The sequence below is a fragment of the Callorhinchus milii genome, unplaced genomic scaffold, assembly GCF_018977255.1.
Source record: "Callorhinchus milii isolate IMCB2004 unplaced genomic scaffold, IMCB_Cmil_1.0 Scaffold5, whole genome shotgun sequence".
NCBI classification, from domain to species: Eukaryota; Metazoa; Chordata; class Chondrichthyes; order Chimaeriformes; family Callorhinchidae; genus Callorhinchus; species Callorhinchus milii.
The window spans coordinates 53,530,886-53,551,178 of NW_024704746.1; the positions used below are offsets into that span (position 1 = coordinate 53,530,886).

Here is a 20,293-nt window from a genome sequence, read left to right on the forward strand (position 1 = left end):
TTGCTGTGAATGTTGCACCACAGGAATTGTATGCTTCTGAGCAGCAAAGAGTATTTCCCAACTCAGAAAATATATCCCCTCCACTAGCGCGACAGATTTATGAAACCCAGGCGAGTGCTTGCATTTGAATGAAGTGACTTTGGGGGTCTATTTTTATGGAGATTTTACCTTTTATAAGCAAGCACTTGGTTTAAAATCATTGCACTTTGTGGCAAGCTGGAGAACAACCTGCTTGTGTCTTTATGTGACAGATTACATTACACTTCTCAATAAGTGGTTTATTAATAATAATCCTTATATTTGATGGAGTGCCTTATCACATCGTAGAGACATCTCAAAGTGGTTCACAGGATATACTCTAAAATGGATTTGCCTTTGTATTTTATGGGCGAAAGGTACAAGAAAATGGCAATTGCGTACATCAATTTTACACAAACAGCCATGGCATGAGTGACTAATTTTATTTGGGGGGATTGTTGACCAGGACACCGGGAGAAACTCCATTCTCTTTTCAAACATGCCTTAGGATCTTTAACAACCACCTGAACAGGCAGATGGGATCTCCGTTAAATGTCTCATGCAAAGGACAGTACCTCTGACAATGCAACTCCGCTAGCACTGCATTGGAGTGTCAGCTTAGACGATGTGTTTCTAAGTCCCAAACTGGAGCTTGAACCCACAACCTTCTGACTCAGGTGAGAGTGCTACTGCGCCAGATTGACACTGGTTTGATTATGAGCAATCGTAAATTGAAGGAATCAATTCAAGGGAGAATTTCTGACAGACATGAAATGGGGATGAGCAGCAGGAATGGTGATTGAGCCATACCTGGCAATTTCAACAATTGAGAAGTAATGGAAATATAGAAAGTTTCCAGTACAGAAGGAACCCGTTTGGTCCATCATGTCTGTGTAGGTAGTTCACCCAGTGGAGCTATCCAATTAAATTCCTTTTCTCTGCTCTTTCTCTGTAACACAGACTTGGTGTGGGCCAAATTTCATACTTTTGATTATCAGCAACAAAATCGATTACTTATATGAGATACTGACAGTGGATACGACTTTAGAAGAATTTGATCTTCCGAGGTAGACTCAGAAAAAAAGACTATCCAATTTAATGCGAGCAAGATGTATGATGAACACTTGTGTCAAATCCCTTCACTCTGGCACCTCCTCACTCCCCAATCCACCACCTCTAGCACCGGGCTCCTGCTCTTCCCTTGCACCCTCAGCCCCACCATCGTAGGTTGTCCTGGAACACTCTCCTCAGTCCCTCCGCCTTGTCCCCTCGCTCTACTTCTTCAAGTCCCACCTGAAAATAATACTGTGTGTAGTTCTGGTCTTCATTATAAGACTCCAGAGACAGTGCAGAGGAGATCACTAGGCAAATCGCCTTAGTGTTAGAGGGATGTTTTTTGTTTTAGACAGTTGGGTTTCTGACACATAGAGTATCCAAGCCAGACAGTTCCACTTAACAACAACAACAACAAGATTCCATTTATAAAGTGCCTTTCACGTCAGGAGGACATCCCAAGGCGCTGCACAGTTGGGTCATGACCCGAGCAGGGGGGAAATGGTCAGGGTGAGGGGAGGGAAGGGAGGGAGCGAGGAGAGGGGAAATGGTCAGGGTGAGGGGAGGGAAGGGAGGGAGCGAGGAGAGGGGAAATGGTCAGGGTGAGGGGAGGGAAGGGAGGGAGCGAGGAGGGGGAAGAGAGTCGAGAGGGGAGCTGAAGGCTCGGTCAAAGAGAAAGGTTTTGAGACCGGCCTTGAAGGAGGAGAGGGAGGAAGCAAGGCGAAGGCACTGGGGGATAGAGTTCCAGAGCCTGGGGCTGAGAGGCTGAAGGCCCGACCACCGATGGTAGGGCGATTGGGGCGGGGGACGTGGAGCAGACCGGAGCCAGAGGAACGGAGGGTACGGGCAGGTAGGTAGGGGGATAGTAGGTCAGAGAGGTAGGAGGGAGCGAGGCCGTGAATGGCCTTGTAGGTGAGGATGAGGATCTTGAAATCAATCCTCTGGGGGATGGGGAGCCAGTGGAGGCGAGCGAGGGTAGGAGTGATGTGGTCCCGAAGCCTGGTGCGGGACAGTACACGAGCTGCAGAGTTCTGAATGACCTGCAGCTTGTGGAGGGAGGTGCCGGGAAGGCCGGCGAAGAGAGAGTTCCCATAGTCCAGCCTTGAGATGACAAAGGCGTGGACCAGGGTTTCAGCAGCGTGAGGGGTGAGGTAATGCCGTAGTCTGGCGATGTTCCGGAGGTGATGGAAGGCGGTGCCAGTTGTGGTGCGGATGTGAGGGAGAAAGGACAGCTCAGGGTCGAACAAAACGCCGAGGTTCCTGACTGGCTTTGAGAGGTGGAGAGTGCAGCCTTGGATGCTGATGGTGTCGGCGCCTGAGGTGCGGAGGCGCTGACGTGAGCCAATCAGGAGGGCCTCGGTTTTTCGCACGTTGAGCTGAAGAAAGTTGTCTCTCGTCCAGGACTCGATGTCGGACAGGCAGGCTGTCAGGACATCGGTGGTCGTGGAGTTGAGAGTAGAGGAGGAAAGGTAGAGTTGGGTGTCATCCGCATACATGTGGAAGTTAACACCATGTCTGCGGATGATGTCACCAAGGGGGAGCATATAGAGGGTGAAGAGGAGGGGACCGAGGACAGAGCCCTGAGGGACACCACATGAGACAGTGTGGGGGGTGGAGGAGAAGCCATTTGTCGAGACAAAGTGAAGACGGTGAGAAAGGTACGACCTAAACCACTCAAGGACAGTGCCTTGAAGGTTGAGGTGGGAGGACAAGCGGTGGAGTAGGATAGCGTGGTCGACCGTATCGAATGCTGCCGATAGGTCGAGGAGGACGAGGAGGCAGAGGGAGCCCTGGTCACAGATGGTCAGGATATCATTGGTGACCTTGACCAGGGCAGTTTCTGTGCTATGGGCAGCACGGAAACCTGACTGAAGGGGTTCGAAAAGTGAATGGGTGGAAAGGAAAGAGCGCAGTTGGGAGGCGACAACTCTTTCCAGGACCTTGGAGAGAAAGGGGAGGTTGGAGATGGGCCGGTAGCTTGATAGCTGCGACGCATCAAGGGAGGGTTTTTTCAGGGTGGGCGTGATGGTGGCAGTTTTTAAGGGAATGGGGACAGAGCCAGAGGAGAGGGACAGGTTGACGATGTCTGTGATATGTGGGGCAAGAAAGTGGAGCTGGGAGATAAGGAGTGGAGTGGGGATGGGGTCAAGGGAGCAGGTGGTTGGTTTCAGGGATAGGATGAGTTTGGTGACAGAGGGTGGGGAAACGGGTACAAAAGTGAGTAGGGGAGGATGGGTAGCAGTCGGAGTGTGGGAGTGAGGGGGTGGGGGGTTGGTGGATGTTGGAGGAGAAGTGACCGCGGAGCGAATTCCCTTGATCTTGGATTCAAGGAAATCCAGCATCTCCTCGCAGTGAAGGTTGGAGGAGATGACCTGCGCGGGGTGGCGGGGGGGACGGAGGAGTCGGGTTGTGGTGGAAAACAGTAGCCTTGGGTTGTTCTTCGCCTCCAGGATTATCCTGGAGTAGAAGGACGACTTGGCCGAGGCTAGAGTGGAGCGGTAAATTTTGAGGAGGTCCAGCCAGATATGTCGGTGGACCGTTAGGCCAGATTTGACACAGGTGCGTTCAGCAGCCCGCACCTGGCTTTTCAGTGAGCGGAGGTGGGTGGTGTACCAGGGGGAGGAGCGGGAGTAGGAGACAGTGCGGGAAGTGATGGGGGCAAGAGTATCGAGTGTGGAGGAGAGGGTGTTGTGGAGGAGGGAGAGAGGAGAAGAGGGGTCGGTGAGGGTTGAAGGCCAGAGGGAGAGGAGTTCAGAGGACTCCAAGGCATCGGTTAGGGATTGCGGGGTAACTTCTTCCAAGGGCGGTAGAATAAATATGCCAGTTAAACATGGACTCATCTGCTTACCTAATTCCGAAGAGTATTTGGAACAGGGAGATTAGAGTTTGGGATCCCAAAGTGTGCGTTGGTGCTACTGGACCTGCTAAAGTAATAATCATTGCATTTGATGTAGTGCCTTATCACGTATTATTGGTATGTTCAGTATATTCCCCCCGATTTCCTGAATCTCCTCAACTGAAGATGCACTTTGTTCTTGCTAGGATTTGCTTACACTATTGACAGATCAGATGACAGTGAGTTAAAAATTAATCCATCTGAACTGAAAAAGTCTTATTTGCTGAACAGTAATTTGTTTTTTTGCTTGGAAACCAGGTCAGATGAAACGGGAATCTAAATGAAGCCAGCTTGTTTATTTGAATAAGAAGTGTTTTTTTTTGTAAAGTCTAAATCATGCAAATGAGAGAAATTAATGTGTTAGAATTTTTATTGGGCAGAGGTCCAGGGAATTAGCAGGCACTTCAAACTGAACTATTTGCTCTGAATTTCATGTACAGAGAAACAAGCATAGAATCCGTTGACTCAAAAGAACATTAAATGAAAGTACATCAAGGAAAAAACAGGGTTGAACCATCAGTGAAAAGTGATGAAGAAGCTATTTGATTCCACGTAATGCTTTTAGACAAGTTCCAGTACAGTTCAAGTCAGGCTCCAAAATCAAGCCTTTTTTATAATAAACACAACAAATCATTGAATGGATCATTCACCAATGTGAGTGAAGAAACAGCAGCTAAAGAAGTTATTTTCAACGATTTATTTTCAGGAACATAAGAAAACACATAACAGCCTATTCGCCATTCTATTAGATCATGACTGATCTGTACCTCAACTCCACCTTTGCTCCATAACCCTTGATCGCTTTACATAACAAAAATCTAGCCACTTCAGTCTTGAAATTTTTAATTGATTCAGTATCCACAGCCCTTTGGGGAAGACAGTACCAGATTTCAACTAGCCTTTGGGTGAAAGGGGGTAGTGGAAATCTGGAAGTTCCTTAAACCCAAAATTAATTCAACAATTACTCCATAATATGTTCTATCCTCATCCTGCATCTCCATGATTGCATTCTGGCCTCCATTATCCGCTCTTAGTTACCTGTGCTTAATGGATGCACTAAAAATGCATGAAATATAAAGGATTCTTTCTTGAAGGTGCAAAATTACTGATGTATTGTCCCACATGTGGCCAAGTTTTCGAGTACTTCAGCTGAATGACCACTCTTCATATATGAACCTGGACAGCAAACTGTTGCTTTCACGTTCCCTTCGTCTGAAAAACTTCCTTTTCAACCATGTTTATGGCCACCCTCCCACCCGGCTCTTGGTCAGGCTCCGCCACTGTTAAGCGCTCTTGAGACACTACCCTGCGTGGCGGGCGCTATATAAGTCCAAGTTGTTGTTCATGAGTGGTAGAATTGGTTTTCTGTGTCCATGTTTCACAATTTATTCAAAAATGTTTCCTTTAATCTGCCCACCAGTGGAGTCCCATAGCTTATTGGTTAGCTCACTTGCCTCACAAGAGTACCCGTATTCGATACCCGGTTGGGGTGAAACCTTAGGCAAGTTTCTTTACTTCACACACCTCTGTTTACCTCGCAATAAGTATGAACCCAGTTGTTAGTTGTTTAGCGGATCTCTTTCTGGGGGTAATAATCCCTCCCCCACCAAAAAAATGTTTAGGTCACTCAATCTACGACTGTTTGTGGGACACTGCTGTGCACAATTGGCTGCTGTGTTTCGTCCACAAAATGCACCATCAATCTACTTTACAATATATTCTAATGAAGCGCTTTGAGAGAACGTGATAATGTATTATATGAAATGCAAGGATTATTATTTGTAGTTATTCACCATCAAACCTTTGTAAGGCTTTCATCTTTGAAACTCTCAACTGCAATCCCAATGGTTTAGGTTGTGACCCAGTTAACTTGCTGTGCGGTTTTAGAAAACTCATTAGTCCAATCTCTCTGGTGCGAAAAGTGATTGTCATTTGGATTCAATGCAACTGTTACCCAGTGGAGAGCGTGGCAGAAATGAAAAACAGGTATCCTCCGGTGAAGGATTAAAACAATTTGTGAGACAGACATAGAAATTGAATGGTCGTGGCTTCAAGCATAACTTCATTGGTTTATGGTAACTGGGTTTTAGCTATCTCCCATTTGGACTTTAATTCTCAGACTCTTGACAGGATGTTCATCAACACAACCAATAATGCTGGTTTATATTGCAACTTGCAACAAAATTCTAATCCTATCGACTTGCTGTATTATGCGTAATGTTTAGATGGAAGGGAGTGTCCTTGGGTAGATTTTTAAAACACGCATTTCTCACAAAAAGTCGGCGACTATGCCGAACTGGGATGCTCGCTGGTCTTCCCAACTCTTCCCTCCACAAGATTATTCTGAACTCTGCAGCTCCTGTCCTCTCCCGCACTAAACTCCATGAGCCGATCACCTCCATCCTCGCCCAGCTTCACTGGCTCCTCATCCCCCAAAGGATCGAGTTTAAAATCCTTGTCCTCACTTACGCTTAATAATAATAATCCTTGCGTTTGATATAGCGCTTTTCATTAGAAACAAATTGATCACAGAAATCTAGTTTACCTTATTATTCAGATGTGTGATCTTGTTGCTGAACTCACAGTTGTTTCAAGAATTGCTTGAACCAGTGAGTTGGCTGTAATTTTTTTGCAATACTGTATTTAAATATTCCTCTTAAAAGTCCACCTCCTGCTCGACTATTCCAATGCCCTCCTCACTGGTCTCCTCCAGCTCCACTATCCACAAATCCAGTTAATCCCGAACTCCACCGCTTGCATACTCACCCGATCTAAACTCTGTACTGGAAGGGTTAATTTAAATTGGTGACCTGCGGTGAAGTAATATATAATATGCAAGTCAGTTTTTTACAGTATATTCTGTCAAGCGCTTTGAGACGTCTAGAAGACGTGAAAAGCGCTATATCAAATGCAAGGATTATTATAAGTAAGGACTGACATAAATGTACAAAAATATAGATGTTTATTAATTAGGTTAGTAAGTTATAAGCAATTAAAAGAATCCTTTTTTTTGATACAGGGAGAGAAACGGAAGTGCTCGCAAACAACCATGTGTCTCTCCCCTTTGAGCACCTTGTTTCGCAAGGGTGTCGATTTCGCAATTTTTTGAGTAAAAGGAGCAAACTTTAAGCAACTCTTTACTTTATCAACAGATTAATGACACAAACCAAACCCTTAGGAATGTTTATGGCTTGTCGTTGATGATGCTGTTGATGAAAATCTGCATAAAATCTGAGGCTAAAGTCAGGGGTACGGGGAGGAAAGGGGAGAAGATGAGGAACAAGGAGGGTGAGGGCATTCATGACAGTCGCTGTGTAATACAAGCTTTTCAGCATAAAGCTGTGCTAATTTTTCCAAAGCACATTTTAATCGTTTTTTTTAAAATGTCTGTCATTTCTATTGTTATTAGTTTCACATTGAATTTCTTTCTCGTTAGTGTCGTTTTTCAATTAACCCCGCCTGTTCTCTCGCTCTCTCTCTTGCTTTCAACTTGTCACATTCTCTGCTGCATAGCCTTTCTTTCCGTTGTCTTTACCTTACATATAAAGACAAAATATATAAAACAAAACTGAGACATTAAAAACTGAAAACGCATAACCTTATTGATCGTTTTGTAACTGCAAAATTTCTTTTATAACCCAATTATTTTTTAATAAATCCCCCCAGAAGCTTTTCTTTATTTGAATACTTGTTTCCTGTCATCAATTTAATTTTTAACTAGCAATGATTATTTCTTGTTGCAACCGCTGTAGTTACGTCTTCTAAAGACTGAACAGATCTCACTCTAATTTTTTTTATTGTATGAACAGCTCAATGATCTGTTATTTTATTCTCCAATAATGTTTAAATTGTCTGGAGTGTTCATCAAAATATATGGCCATTTTATTTCTAAATGTCCCACTTGAAATGGAATTAGAATTGATTCTACCCCATATTGACAATTGCGTGTAAACCCACCTAATTGAGTAACTATCTTAGATGCAAACTGCAAATTTCATGGGTCTTTTTCATATATAACGGTTCCAGAGGCACCAGTGTCCAATAAAGTATGATGGCTTATCACAACATTAATAGCTGTCTCTTTCCTGTATATTATACATCGGAAGGACACCATGTGCCACAGTTGCATGGCCTTTGAAAAGCTTTCAGTTCAGCTCGCAGCTTTCCAAAATCTGCATTAATTTGACCTACCACGTCTTTTAGATCCAAACTAGCACTTTTTTCTTCATGTTTGTACTCTTGCTCTTTTTCCATAATGTACTCTCGCTGATGGTATCTCGGTGTAATTGAATTTCTGTATCCCTATCAGCCAGGGCATTCTGAAGTTCAAGTTCTCTCACTTTGACTTCTGCCTCTCTAACACATCTTTTCTTGTCAATAAACAAGTAAATGAGAAAGCAGAGGATGGAGCCAATTAAGTAAATGAAAGTCCCTGTGATCATTAGCCATGGAATGGGATCAGACAATATCTGACAATATCAAATTATACAGGCCATAATATTTGCCGACTGGTATAACACACCAACAATCAATACCCAACTCACTAAACGTGAATTAAACTAAACGATATTAAACATTTGTATATATCCCACTTCAACACAACAGGGTCCCTGTTTGGACACCAATTTGTGACCTTGCAGTGAAGTAAAGATAGACACAAATGTCGTACAAAAATATAGATTCATAGAATGTTACGGCACAGAAGGAGGCCATTCGGCCCATCGAGTCTGTGTCGGCTCTTTGACAGAGCAAGTCACTTTCACTAACCCCAATTACCAGCTTTCTCCCCATAATCCTGCAAACCCGTCTTCCCCAGATACCTATCCAGTTCTCTCTTAAAAGCTGTTATCGAATCGGACTTCACTGCCCTTCCAGGCAGATCATTCCAAATTCGAACAACTCGCTGAGTGAAAAAATTTCTTCTAACCCCCCCTCTGCTTCTTTTGGTAGATATCTTAAGACTGTGACCACGAGTCACAGACACACCTACCAGCGGAAACAGCTTTTCCCTATCTAGTCTGTCGAAACCTTTCATGATCTTGAAGACCTCTATCAGGTCCCCTTCTCTGCTCTAATGGGAAAAGTCCTAACTTCTCCAGCCTGTCCTCATAGCTAAGGTTCCCCATTCCTGGTATCATTCTCGTGAATCTCCTCTGCACCCTTTCCAGTGCCTTAATGTCCTTCCTGAGGTAAGGTGCCCAGAACTGGACGCAGTACTCCAGCTGAGGCCTAACCAGTGTTTTGTATAGATTAACCATAACCTCCCTACTCTTATACTCTATGCCCCTACTAATGAAGCTCAGTACACCAAATGCCTTTTTTACTGCCTTATCTACCTGCCCCGCTACCTTTAATGATTCGCTTACTTGAACACCCAGATCTCTCTGTACGTTCACCCCCCTTAAGATTGAGCTACCAAGTCTATATTGCCTCCTATCATTTTTCCTACCTAAGTGTATCACCTCACACTTACCACATTGAAATCCATCTGCCACATGTCAGCCCATTCCACCATTCTGTGTATGTCTGCCTGCAGTCCGTCACAATCTTCTTCACTATTTACTACCCTACCTAACTTGGTATCATCTGCAAACTTGGAAATAGTGCTCCTATGCCCAAGTCCAGATCATTAATATATATTAGAAAGAGCAGTGGTCCCAATACCAATCCCTGGGGGACACCGCTGCACACCTCCTTACATTTCGATTAACCCATTAACCACCACCCTCTGCATTCTGTCACTCAGCCAGTTCCTAATGCAAATGGCTACTGTCCCCTTAATACCGTGGGCCTCTCATTTTTTTATTAATCTCCTATGCGGTACTGTGTCAAAAGCCTTTTTGAAATCCATGTAAATAACGTCCACCGCATTTCCCTCATCAACCCTCGCAGTCGCCTCTTCAAAAAATTCTATTAGATTTGTTAGGCAAGATTTGCCTTTAACAAATCCATGTTGGCTGTCTCTAATTACCTCGTGTTCCTCTAAGTAGAGATTTATTTTGTCCCGGATTACGGTCTCCAGTAACTTTCCTATTACCGAAGTTAGGCTGACTGGCCTGTAATTTCCGGGCTTGTCTTTCTGCCCCTTTTTGTAGAGTGGGGTAACATTCTCCAGTCTCTTGGCACCACTCCTGTGTCCAATGAAGATTGAAATATAATGGCCAAAGCCTCCGCTATTTGAACCCGTGTCTCCCACAGCAACCTTGGGTGAAACCCATCTGGTCCTGGTGACTTATCAATTTTGAGCCCAGTCAATCTTTTCAGAACTTCCTCTCTGTCTATAGTAATCTGATCTATGTCCTCTACCCTCTCATCCATCTCTCCGGCATTTGGGGCATCCATTTCCGTTGTGAAGACAGATGCAAAGTACTCGTTCAGTACATCAGCCATGCCCTCTGCCTCCACAACAAGATTGCCGTCAATGTCTTTGATTGGCCCCACCCTAACTTTAACTAACCTTTTTTTCTTTATGTGCTTATAAAATATTTTAGGATTCCCCTTTATGTTACCTGCTAACCTCTTCTCATGAGATCTTTTAGCCTGTCTCATCACTCTTTTAAGATCACTCCCGCATTCTCTATAATGCGCTTTGCTATCCTCAGTATCTTGCGTCTTCCAATTGCTGTAGATGTTTATTAATTCAGATTAGTAATAGTTATAAGTAATTAAAAAAATACATCACAATAATGTTTATGTATTACATACCTTTTGCAAGATGGTTAATAATAATAACAATAATAATAATATTATTATTATTAAGATGGTTCCTTTGTAAACACAAATGCAACACAGCTGCAGACCATTTTTCCATGAGAAAATGGCTGATAAAGAATGAAAACAGTTTGTTGTTTATAAACTCCTCGAGCAAGGATCTTCTTCAAAGCTAGTCACAACCAGTTGCTCATATGAGATTGATCATGTGTTTCAAATATATATATATACATAAACATCACAAATATAGAGATATTATTTAACTCATTAATTAGAGAATCCTACAGTACTCCCATCATACCAGTTCTTGCTCGACCTTCCTCTTCTTCTGTGCCTACAGATATCTCACCCCGGCTCGGCCATTGTCAAGCGCTCTGAGACGGTAGCCTGGTGAGGGTCGCTATATTAATGCAAGTTTTTGTTGTCTGATTCTCTCTAACCATTGCACTGTGCTGGAGGCAGACTATGCTTTCTAAGATTCGAGACAATATTTCGGATTCACCCAACTCATGTTTCTGCTGCAATTGAAAAATGCTATTGTTCTCAGTAATACTTATCCACAATTACACAAATATTTTTATATTCCCTGGGTTTGAGTGTTTCATAGGGTATTTTATTGATCTGTATTCACAAACTACTTATGTCAGGTATATGATGGGTAACATAAGTTAATGTACTTTCTACTTTTGGGTTGTTTGTGGAATTGGCTGTGCATAAATTGTTTACTGCAATCGCCTACAAAATACACATGATAAGGTGCCAGTTCAAATGCAAGGATTTGCATTTATTTTTATTTTGTGAGACGTGCCATCCCCACCCCTGATCTCGATCCAGAATGCAGTTGGATGCTGCTTGCCCTTCGCCATGATGTACCCAGCTGGAGCTGCTTGTTATTGTCTGGGCTTTCTTTCTTCTGTTGGCCTGGAGCGGTTATTCCAATTGGCCGAGCTGACCATGTTTGACAGCTTCCCTCTCCATAGAGTATTGTTGGTGATTCCATCCGGTGCTTTCACCCATGTTACACATCATTTTAACGGATAATCAATGAGCAGTAACCAAGTAAATACAATACAAAATTATAATACAAAGTTACATTTGTAAAGCGTCTTTCATGGCGGGAGTATGTCCCAAGGAGCTGAAAGCACACACAACGAAAACACTTGCTCACATTGCTTTTTCATCGCACCATTTAACCAACAAATGCACAAAAATGTCGAAGTACACTATTCTGTGGGAATATCAGTATATAGATCACACGCCCAACAACGGAGTCTATTATCTCAAAGATTCCTGAAATGTGTGCAGGATAACTTTCTGGATCAGTATGTTTGCAGCCCAATTAAGGAGGAAGCAGTGCTGGATCTAGTTCTGGGGAATGAACTGGGGCAAATGGAGCAAGTTTCAGTTGGAGAGCATCTGGACAACAGTGATCACAACATCATTAGTGCTCTAACTACCGAGCTACAGTGGAGTTACTGTAGCTCAGTGGTTAGATAACTCGCCTCACAAGCGAGAGATCTGGGTTTGAAACCTTGGGTAAGTTTCCTTGCTCCACATGCCTGATAATAATCACTCAAGAAAAATAAATAATAATTTGGTCACTCAATCCAAGACTGTTTGTGGGACACTGCTGTGTGCAATTGGCTGCTGAGTTTCGCCCACAAATATACAGTCAATTCACTTCACAGTATAATTTGTGAAGCGCTTTGAGACGTCTAGAAGATGTGAAAAAGTGCTATATCAAATGCAAGGATTATTATTTATTAGGTTTAGAGTATTTATGAAAAGGGATAGGAACAATCAAAGGTGAAGATACTAAACTGGAAGCGAGCTAATTTCAGTGAGTTAAAAAGGGACCTAGTCAAGGTGGACTGGAAAGAAAGACTGGAAGGAAAAACAGCTAACGAGCAATGGGAAGCCTTCAAGGAGGAGATAATTTGGGGTCAGAACAAATACATTCCCACAAAGGGGAAAGATAGGGCATCCAATCCTCCCTGGATGATTAAATAAATTGACATTAAAATAAAACAGAAAAAGGAGGCTTATGATAAATGTCAGATCCAAAATACAGAAGATAATCAAATAGAATACAGAAAGTACAGAGGAGAACTGAAAAAGGAAATAAGAGGGACAAAGAGATTGTATGAGAAAATATTAGCGAGTAACATAAAAGGGAACCCTAAAGTTTTTATAAGCATATAAAGAATAAAAGGTTATTCAAAGGTGGAGTGGGACCAATTAGGGACTAAAGAGGAAATCTTCTTGTGGAGGAATACTGAATGTGTACTTTGCATCTGTCTTCACAAAACAAGAGGATGCAGCCAATGCCACAGTATCAGAGGAGAGGGTAGAGAAATTAGATATGATCAGAATAAACAGAGGAGGTACTGAAAAGGAACACATGGTTGCCCTAATGAGATAATTAAATATTGAGAAAAACAATGGTAGGACAAGAAATGTTTGCACGCGCTCTCCATTGGCAAGGTTATTCAGGGTCAAAATTGCAAAAGAACAACAAAATTACATTTGTATAGCGCCTTTCATGTTGGGGGTGGGTGTCCAAGGTGCTGGAAAGCTTCCCTGAACAGAGAAGAGTTCTGGAGTCCTGTAGTGTATTGGTTGTAGCACTCGCCTTGCAAGCCAAATGAACTGGTTCGATTTGTGGCGGAGCGAATCCTTAGGCAAGTTTCCTTACTCCACATGCCTTTATTCACCTAACAGTAAGTAGGAACCCAGTTATTAGTTGATTGGCAGAACACTTTCCAGAAAACATTGCACAAAAGTATCCAATAAAACATAATAATATAAAATATGATAATCTACAGCTGTTTGTGGGACACTGCTGTGCACAATTGGGTGCCACCTTTCGCCCACAAAATATACAGTCAATTCACTTTACAGTACATCTCGAAGCCATGATAGGCTCTATATCAAATGCAAGAATTATTATTAAGATACTTAAAGATTGGCAAATTGGTTTTAAATATTTTAGTATGAGATGTTAAAGTTCGGATGAGATGTTAAACCGAGGTCTCATCTTCCTGTTCAGATGAGATGTTAAACCGAGGTCTCATCTTCCTGTTCAGATGCACATTAAAGATCTCATGGCACTATTCAAAAAAGAGAAGGGAGCTTCTCTCTCCTGGTGTCCTGGCCAACAAGCCCCTAAATAAAATTGGTCACTTACTCCTTGGATGTTTGTGGGACATTGTTGTGTGCAACTGGCTGCTGCGTTTCATCCACAAAATACAGTCACTGTACTTTACATTATATGCTGTGAAGCGATTTGAGATATCTCAACAACATTATAAGATAGATTTATTATTATTTAATTGGTGTATTTATTTTTGGGAGAGAAAAAGCTGCAGTGGAATAGATTTACTGAGGTAAATGGGTAGATGGGTTTCAGGTGCTAAATAAATAAATAAAGTGGACTGCTTAAGAGTTACACAAATGATTTTTCCCCCCTGCATGTGACACAACAGAGACTGTGAGGATGTAATTTTACTTATCAACTGGCAGTCCCTTGCCACCTTCAAGACCCACCTCTTCGACCGTGCTTTCGATCTCCCTGCTAACCCCCTGCCCTCCACTCTCCCCACCACGACCCCCAGTTCGGGTCCATAACTCTGTTTGTCCAGCGCCTTGGGATGTCCTCCCGACATGAAAGGTGCTTTACAACTGTAATTTTGTTGTTGTTGTTGTTGTCAAGGATCCATTTGTTTTCCTTCTTCATCAACTCTTGGGGCCTAAAGATTTGTCTGGATTGTGAACCGACCGCATCATATAATTCTTAATTCAAAACAGGGAGCATACTGAAACAGCATTCAGTAGAAAATAGAAAGGATTAATTGCATTTTACCCCCAAGCACTCTGAGACGTTATCCTGCAGAAAGGGCATGATATAAATGGCAGTTGGTGTTTTGTTATTATATACATGAAACTGGAACTTAAATAGCAACTGTTCTACCTGAAACCACTGTCAACAGTGGATTGATGAGTTGCTGAAAACTCACAGGAACAGAGTTGGTAGGGACTATTGTTTTCATTTTTGAAAGGTAAAGTTTGGGATGTGGATGAAAGGAGTAAGTTAGACAGAATTCAAGATGGAAATAACAACAAAACAAATTGCATTTGTCCAAAGTCATTGGACAGTCAAGAGTTTGGACCCAAGCTGCAGGGTGGACAGCAAGGGTGGTGGGGGTGGGAAGATGAGCAGAGGTTGAAGAGTAAGGTCTTGAGATGGGCAAGGGAGGGGACAAAGCAGAAGGGCTTCGGGATGGAGTTCCAGAGGGTGGGGACAGAAAGGCTGAAGGCTCAACCTCTGATGGTGGAGCGAATACAATGGTAAAAAGATGACCAAGGCTGCAAACATATGGAATGAAACATGAACAAAAGAAAAATCTTGACTGACTAATAGAAACAACTAACCAGAGTTTGTGCTAAAGAGAGCAACTGTGTTAGATCAACTCATGTCAGGAACAGTGAAGCCTCACCTGGACTGATGTCACCAGGACATCAAGCAGTCACAACTGCACAGCAAAGTAAGGAGCCCAACACAGCACATAGCAGAGCACAATCACCACAGTCATTTTCACTGTTTTATTCATCACATTCGAGACGTGGTTGATGTTGGTGGCTCTGGAGAACACTCCCTCCCATCTGTGGGTCATCTTGGCACGTTTTGACATGAATATTCATCTAGATGGCCCTGCAGATCTTCATCTGACAGATGGTGAAGACCACAGTGGGGCAAAGAAAATGATTAAAAATATCCAAGTCATAAATGCCTCGAGACCTCGGGTTGGATGAAGTTAGCCCAGCACTGCAAAACCCCTGGGGCCATCTCTTTCTTGGACTAAATGAAAACCTGGGGGAGACTCAGCAGCAACGACATGGCCCAACTGGTGCAGGTGGCCCCATTCCAGAAAGTCCTTCTCTTCTGAAAGGTGACCATGGGGTAGCAGACCGCCTGAAACCTGTCCATGATCATCACCAATAATGTGTAGCTGGAGGCCAACATTCCCACCAGCTGCAGGTAGGTGACAGCTCTGCACAGGGTGTCCAGACCCAGGAAGATCTCAGTAATGTCCCACACCAGTTGGGGCAGGACCTGAAAGACCGCAACTACCAGATCAGCAATGCTGAGGTGCATTAGGAAAGCATACATGCATTTCCTTCTGTCCCACAGAGACCTGATCAGCAGGCAGTTGCCCACGGCGGCTGTCAGAAAGAGCAACGAGCACCGTTTTGGCCAACTCCTCATCCCTGGTTGGTTTGCCCAGGTTTATCTCTGCTTCTCCAGTCCTGTTCGTAGTAGCCCCCATTCTGCTGTGCTTGAGAAGCATTTCACGTTCAGTCAAGGGCAACGAGAGATTCTTCATTGTTCAAGCAAACTGAATTTTTTTTGAAAAATCCACTAAAGTTGTACAACATGTATCTTTGTGATCCGCAGTGTTTCACCAGGGTCTCATGGCTTGGTGTTCTCTCCTTGTTTGACTCAAACTGTGCTAAGTGGTGAGTCTCTGTGTGAAAAACTGCTTTGTAAGTTGCCGGCATCTCATTTCTCTGGGCACAGAAACACTAATCAGAACATGGGGTTGCAAATTAAGTTCCCCAGGAAAAGGAGAGAGCAAAGAGGAGAGAGAGAGAGAGAGGTGGGGGTTTTCACTGGGAATAAAAACAAATGAGGTGAGGCAGCTAAGCAAAGGCAAAACTAATTTATGATTTATGCATTCAATTATGTCCTCAGCGCTGTTTGATTTCGCCTGCTCTGTATTTCATGTACAGAGGTGAGGGTCTGCATTACGGTACATGACGTCCATAAAGTCCTGTTACTTTTTTTTCTTTTACCCTCTAATAATGAATTTTTAAATTTCTGTTGCAGATGATTGAATGTATAACAATGCCTGATACCAATGACGTCCTCGTCATTCCATCCATGTTATGGAAGATGTAGCATGGAACATGGTGGCAGATCATTATCTCACTCACACCGATTCTCTGAATGTCTAAATATAGTTAAATGCTTCTACTGAATAATTAAGTACTTATGTACTGGGACGTCCTCCTGACGTGAAAGGCGCTTTATAAATGGAATCTTGTTGTTGAATCTTGTTGTTCTAAATTATCATTATTCTTCCACGTTTCAGTTTTTAGTCAGCGTACTGTAGAAGAAAAACATTGGGGTAACAGGAATTTGTAAACACCTTGTATAGAGGTGGGATCTGCAGTACTGTCCTCCTTTACATCTCTTGTGCAGGTGATTGGAAAAGCATGCTTTTTACTCGTAGGTGAAGAGATAAATAATGATCATTCATTGGGAGAGAACAACAACAACAAAATTACATTTATAGAGCGCCTTTCATGTCGGGAGGTCATCCCAAAGCGTTGAACAGTCAGATGTCGGGGCCCGAGCATGGGGGAGGGGTGGTGTAGGGTGAGGGAAGGCAGGTGGGGGGGAGTGGTGGTGTAGGGGTAAGGGAAGGCAGAGAGGTGGGAGGGAGACCAAAGGCACAGTCGAAGAGAAGGGTCTTGAGACCAGCCTTGAAGGAGGCAAGGGAGGAAGCGAGGCGAAGGGACTTCCAGAGTGTGGGGGCAGAGAGGCTGAAAGCCCGGCCACCGATGGTAGGGTGGGTCGGGCGGGAGACGTGGAGCAGGCCGGAACCCGTAGAACGGAGGGAGCGGGCTGGTTGGTACGGAGTTTCTTCTCTTGTGAAGAGAAGAGTTGGGAAGGCTGATGAGGAGGGAGTTCCCATAATCAAGCTTGAGGTGACAAATACGTAGGTGAGGGTTTTGGCAGCCTGAGGGGTGAGGTAGTGCTGGAGTCTGGCAATGTTGCGGAGGTGGTGGTAGGCAGTGCCGGTCGTGGCGCGGGTGTGGGGGAGAAAGGACAGTTCAGAGTCAAACAAGATACCTGTTCCTGACTGGCTTAGTGAGGTTGAGTGTGCAGCCGTGGAGGCTGATGCTGCCAGCGCCCGAGGTGCGGAGGCACTGGCGTGAGCTAATCAAGAGGGCCTCTGTCTTGCTGACGTTGAGTTGGAAAAAGTTGGCCCTCAACCACAACTTGATGTTGGACAGGCAGTCGGTCAGGACGTCAGTAGTCCTGGAGTTCAGGGTGGAGGCAGAGATAGAGTTGGGTGTCATCTGCATACATGTGGAAATTTACCCCATGTCTGCGGATGATCACCAAGGGGGAGCATGTAGAGGGTGAAGAGGAGGGGACCGAGGACAGAGCCCTGAGGAATGCTGCACAAGATAGTGCAGGGGCTGGAGGAGAAGCCATTTGCCGCAACAAAGTGGAGGCGGTGTGAAAGGTAGGATCTGAACTAGTCAAGGTCAGAACCTTGAAGGAGTCGGTGGAGGAGGATTGAGTGGTCCACGGTGTCAAAGGTGGCGGAGAGGTCGAGGAGGAGGAGGCAGAGGGAGCCCTGGTCACACATGGTCAGGATGTCGTTTGTGACCTTGACTAGAGCAGTTTCTGTGCTATGGGCAGCACGGAAACCCGATTGGAGGGGCTCATGGAGGGAGTGAGAGGAAAGAGCGAAGCTGGGAGGTAACGGCTCTTTCAAGGACCTTGGATAGGAAAGGGAGATTTGAGATGGGCCGGTAGCTAGATAGCTGTGATGGGTTGAGGGAAGGTTTCTTCAGGGTGGGGGTGATAGTGGCTGTTTTGAGGGGGGAAGGAACAGTGCCAGATGACTGGGAGAGGCCAGAACTGAGGCCTAACCAGTGTTTTAGAGAGAGGTTCATCGTATCTTCCTGACTATGCCCCTATTTATAAAGCCAAGTATCCCGTATGGTTTTTTAACAGCTTTATCTACCTGCCCTGCCACCTTCAAATATTTACTTATATGAAACCCTAAGTCTCTCTGATCCTTCACCCTTTAAGATTCCACCATCTAGCTTATATTGCCTCTCTTAGATTGCGCTTGGGGAAACTCGGAAAGTGCTGAAGTTTGGTAGAACTGGCGCATACACGTTATAAATATATTGAGTAGCGCTTTAAATACATTTTTTTATGTATTTAACGTTTTTGATGCTTATGGTGCCATCAAGTCTGCCTGTAATGTCGTTTGCAATTTGGCGGGTAACTGACTATCTGTAATTTGCAGAAGTGGTCAGGAAGGTGTATTGTTTTCCTATTGGGTCACTTAAATGATGATTTTGATTGGACCATAAGAAAAACACCAATTACATCAAGTAATTGATGCACTACAATTACCATTGGGTACACTAATTCAGGGAGAGGCTCAATGCCCATAAAAGAATGAGTGCCATGTGCTCATGGTCACTATTTTTTCTACCTGATGACAACAAAGGTACGTGCTCTGATTATTAATGAGTAGTCAAGAGGTTGGTTCTTCATGCACTTTAAATTAACTTCATTACAAGTGGCTGCCAGTGTGTGTAGTTTAAGTGTGATTCATGTTTGTTATCTCATAGTTGTGTTTGTTGATATTTATCGTGTCATTTAAGATTTAACGGCAAAGGTTGTGGATTTCATTGAAGTTACAATAAAATTCTGTTGAGCTAAATTATCCATGCTTAACTCAAGCTTTCTGTATGAATCAAAGAAGGAGGGAATACACAAACAGGTTCAGCCTAGGTCACAGAGGTGTAAATAAATCTCTGATTGCCTGAAGCTTTCCAATTTGCTTTAATTTAAATAGCAATTGGTAGTACCTGTCATCGTGGAAGAACTCATTAGTCAAGTTATACCTAGTTATAGGCACTTGCATCATCAGTGAGTATTGAACACAGAGGCCACCCAGTACACTGCGAGGGAGAGCGAGCCATATCATGGGGGCAAATATAAGGGTGATAGAACCGTCTCACCTTAAAAAAAATATAATCACTTAATCCATAACTGGGACATTGCTGTGTGCAATTGACTGCTGCGTTTTCACCCACAAAATCCACAATCAATCCACTTTACAATATACACCCCTGAAAAGCAATCTGCCAATCGATTAACAACCAGGTTCCTACTTACTGCTAGGTGAACAGAGGCGTGAGGAATAAAGAAACTTGCCTAAGGTTTAGCCCCGCCCAAGAATCAAACCTGGGTGTTGTCGCTTGTAAAGCGAGTGCTCTCACCAATATGCTATAGGATTCCACCATACTGTTGATGAAGCAAAGCATTAAAGCTGTATATTTAAGGTACTCAATCAAGCTCAACAAATTATCTGTTCTATCTTAATAGGCAAGTGTGGGCTCAAGCAATTAAATCAAACTTGATCATCTTTTACAGTTCAGGGAGACACCTTGAAAATCCTTGACATTCCAGCGACTTGGGATGTCCTCCCATGTAAAATTTGCTGTCTGTTGTTGTTGTAATACGTGCTAGAGAGAAAAATGATTTGTTGTTTGCTTTTGAAATCAGTATAAACCTGACATTTGCAGACCAGGGAACTGGCTTGCACCATGCCAAAATCCATCCCTATATTTTTGTAGAGAATGAGCCGAATATCACTACTCTCCATGGTTACTATCAATACATCTAAGCCAAGAATGAAAGAGCTGCCATAGATGTCCCTCACATTTTTGTGTCAATGCAAAAAAGTCTTCACAGAACAGCATTGTTAGAGGTGCTATAATTCAGATGAGATGTTA

The 20,293-nt window shown here is 43.6% G+C and overlaps 1 protein-coding gene across 1 annotated transcript; it reads right to left on the minus strand.

Annotated features, from left to right (window-relative positions):
- Positions 1–15,272: 15,272 nt before the first annotated feature.
- Positions 15,273–16,199, minus strand: LOC103186238 (vasopressin V2 receptor-like). Its single transcript, XM_042335870.1, has one exon. The coding sequence runs from the start codon at positions 15,942–15,944 to the stop codon at positions 15,537–15,539; it is 408 nt and encodes a 135-aa protein (XP_042191804.1). The 5' UTR covers positions 15,945–16,199; the 3' UTR covers positions 15,273–15,536.
- Positions 16,200–20,293: the final 4,094 nt, after the last annotated feature.

Excerpts from the sequence above, each read along its gene's own strand:
- LOC103186238 (XM_042335870.1), bottom strand. The coding sequence starts at position 15,944 with ATGAGGAGTTGGCCAAAACGGTGCTCGTTGCTCTTTCTGACAGCCGCC.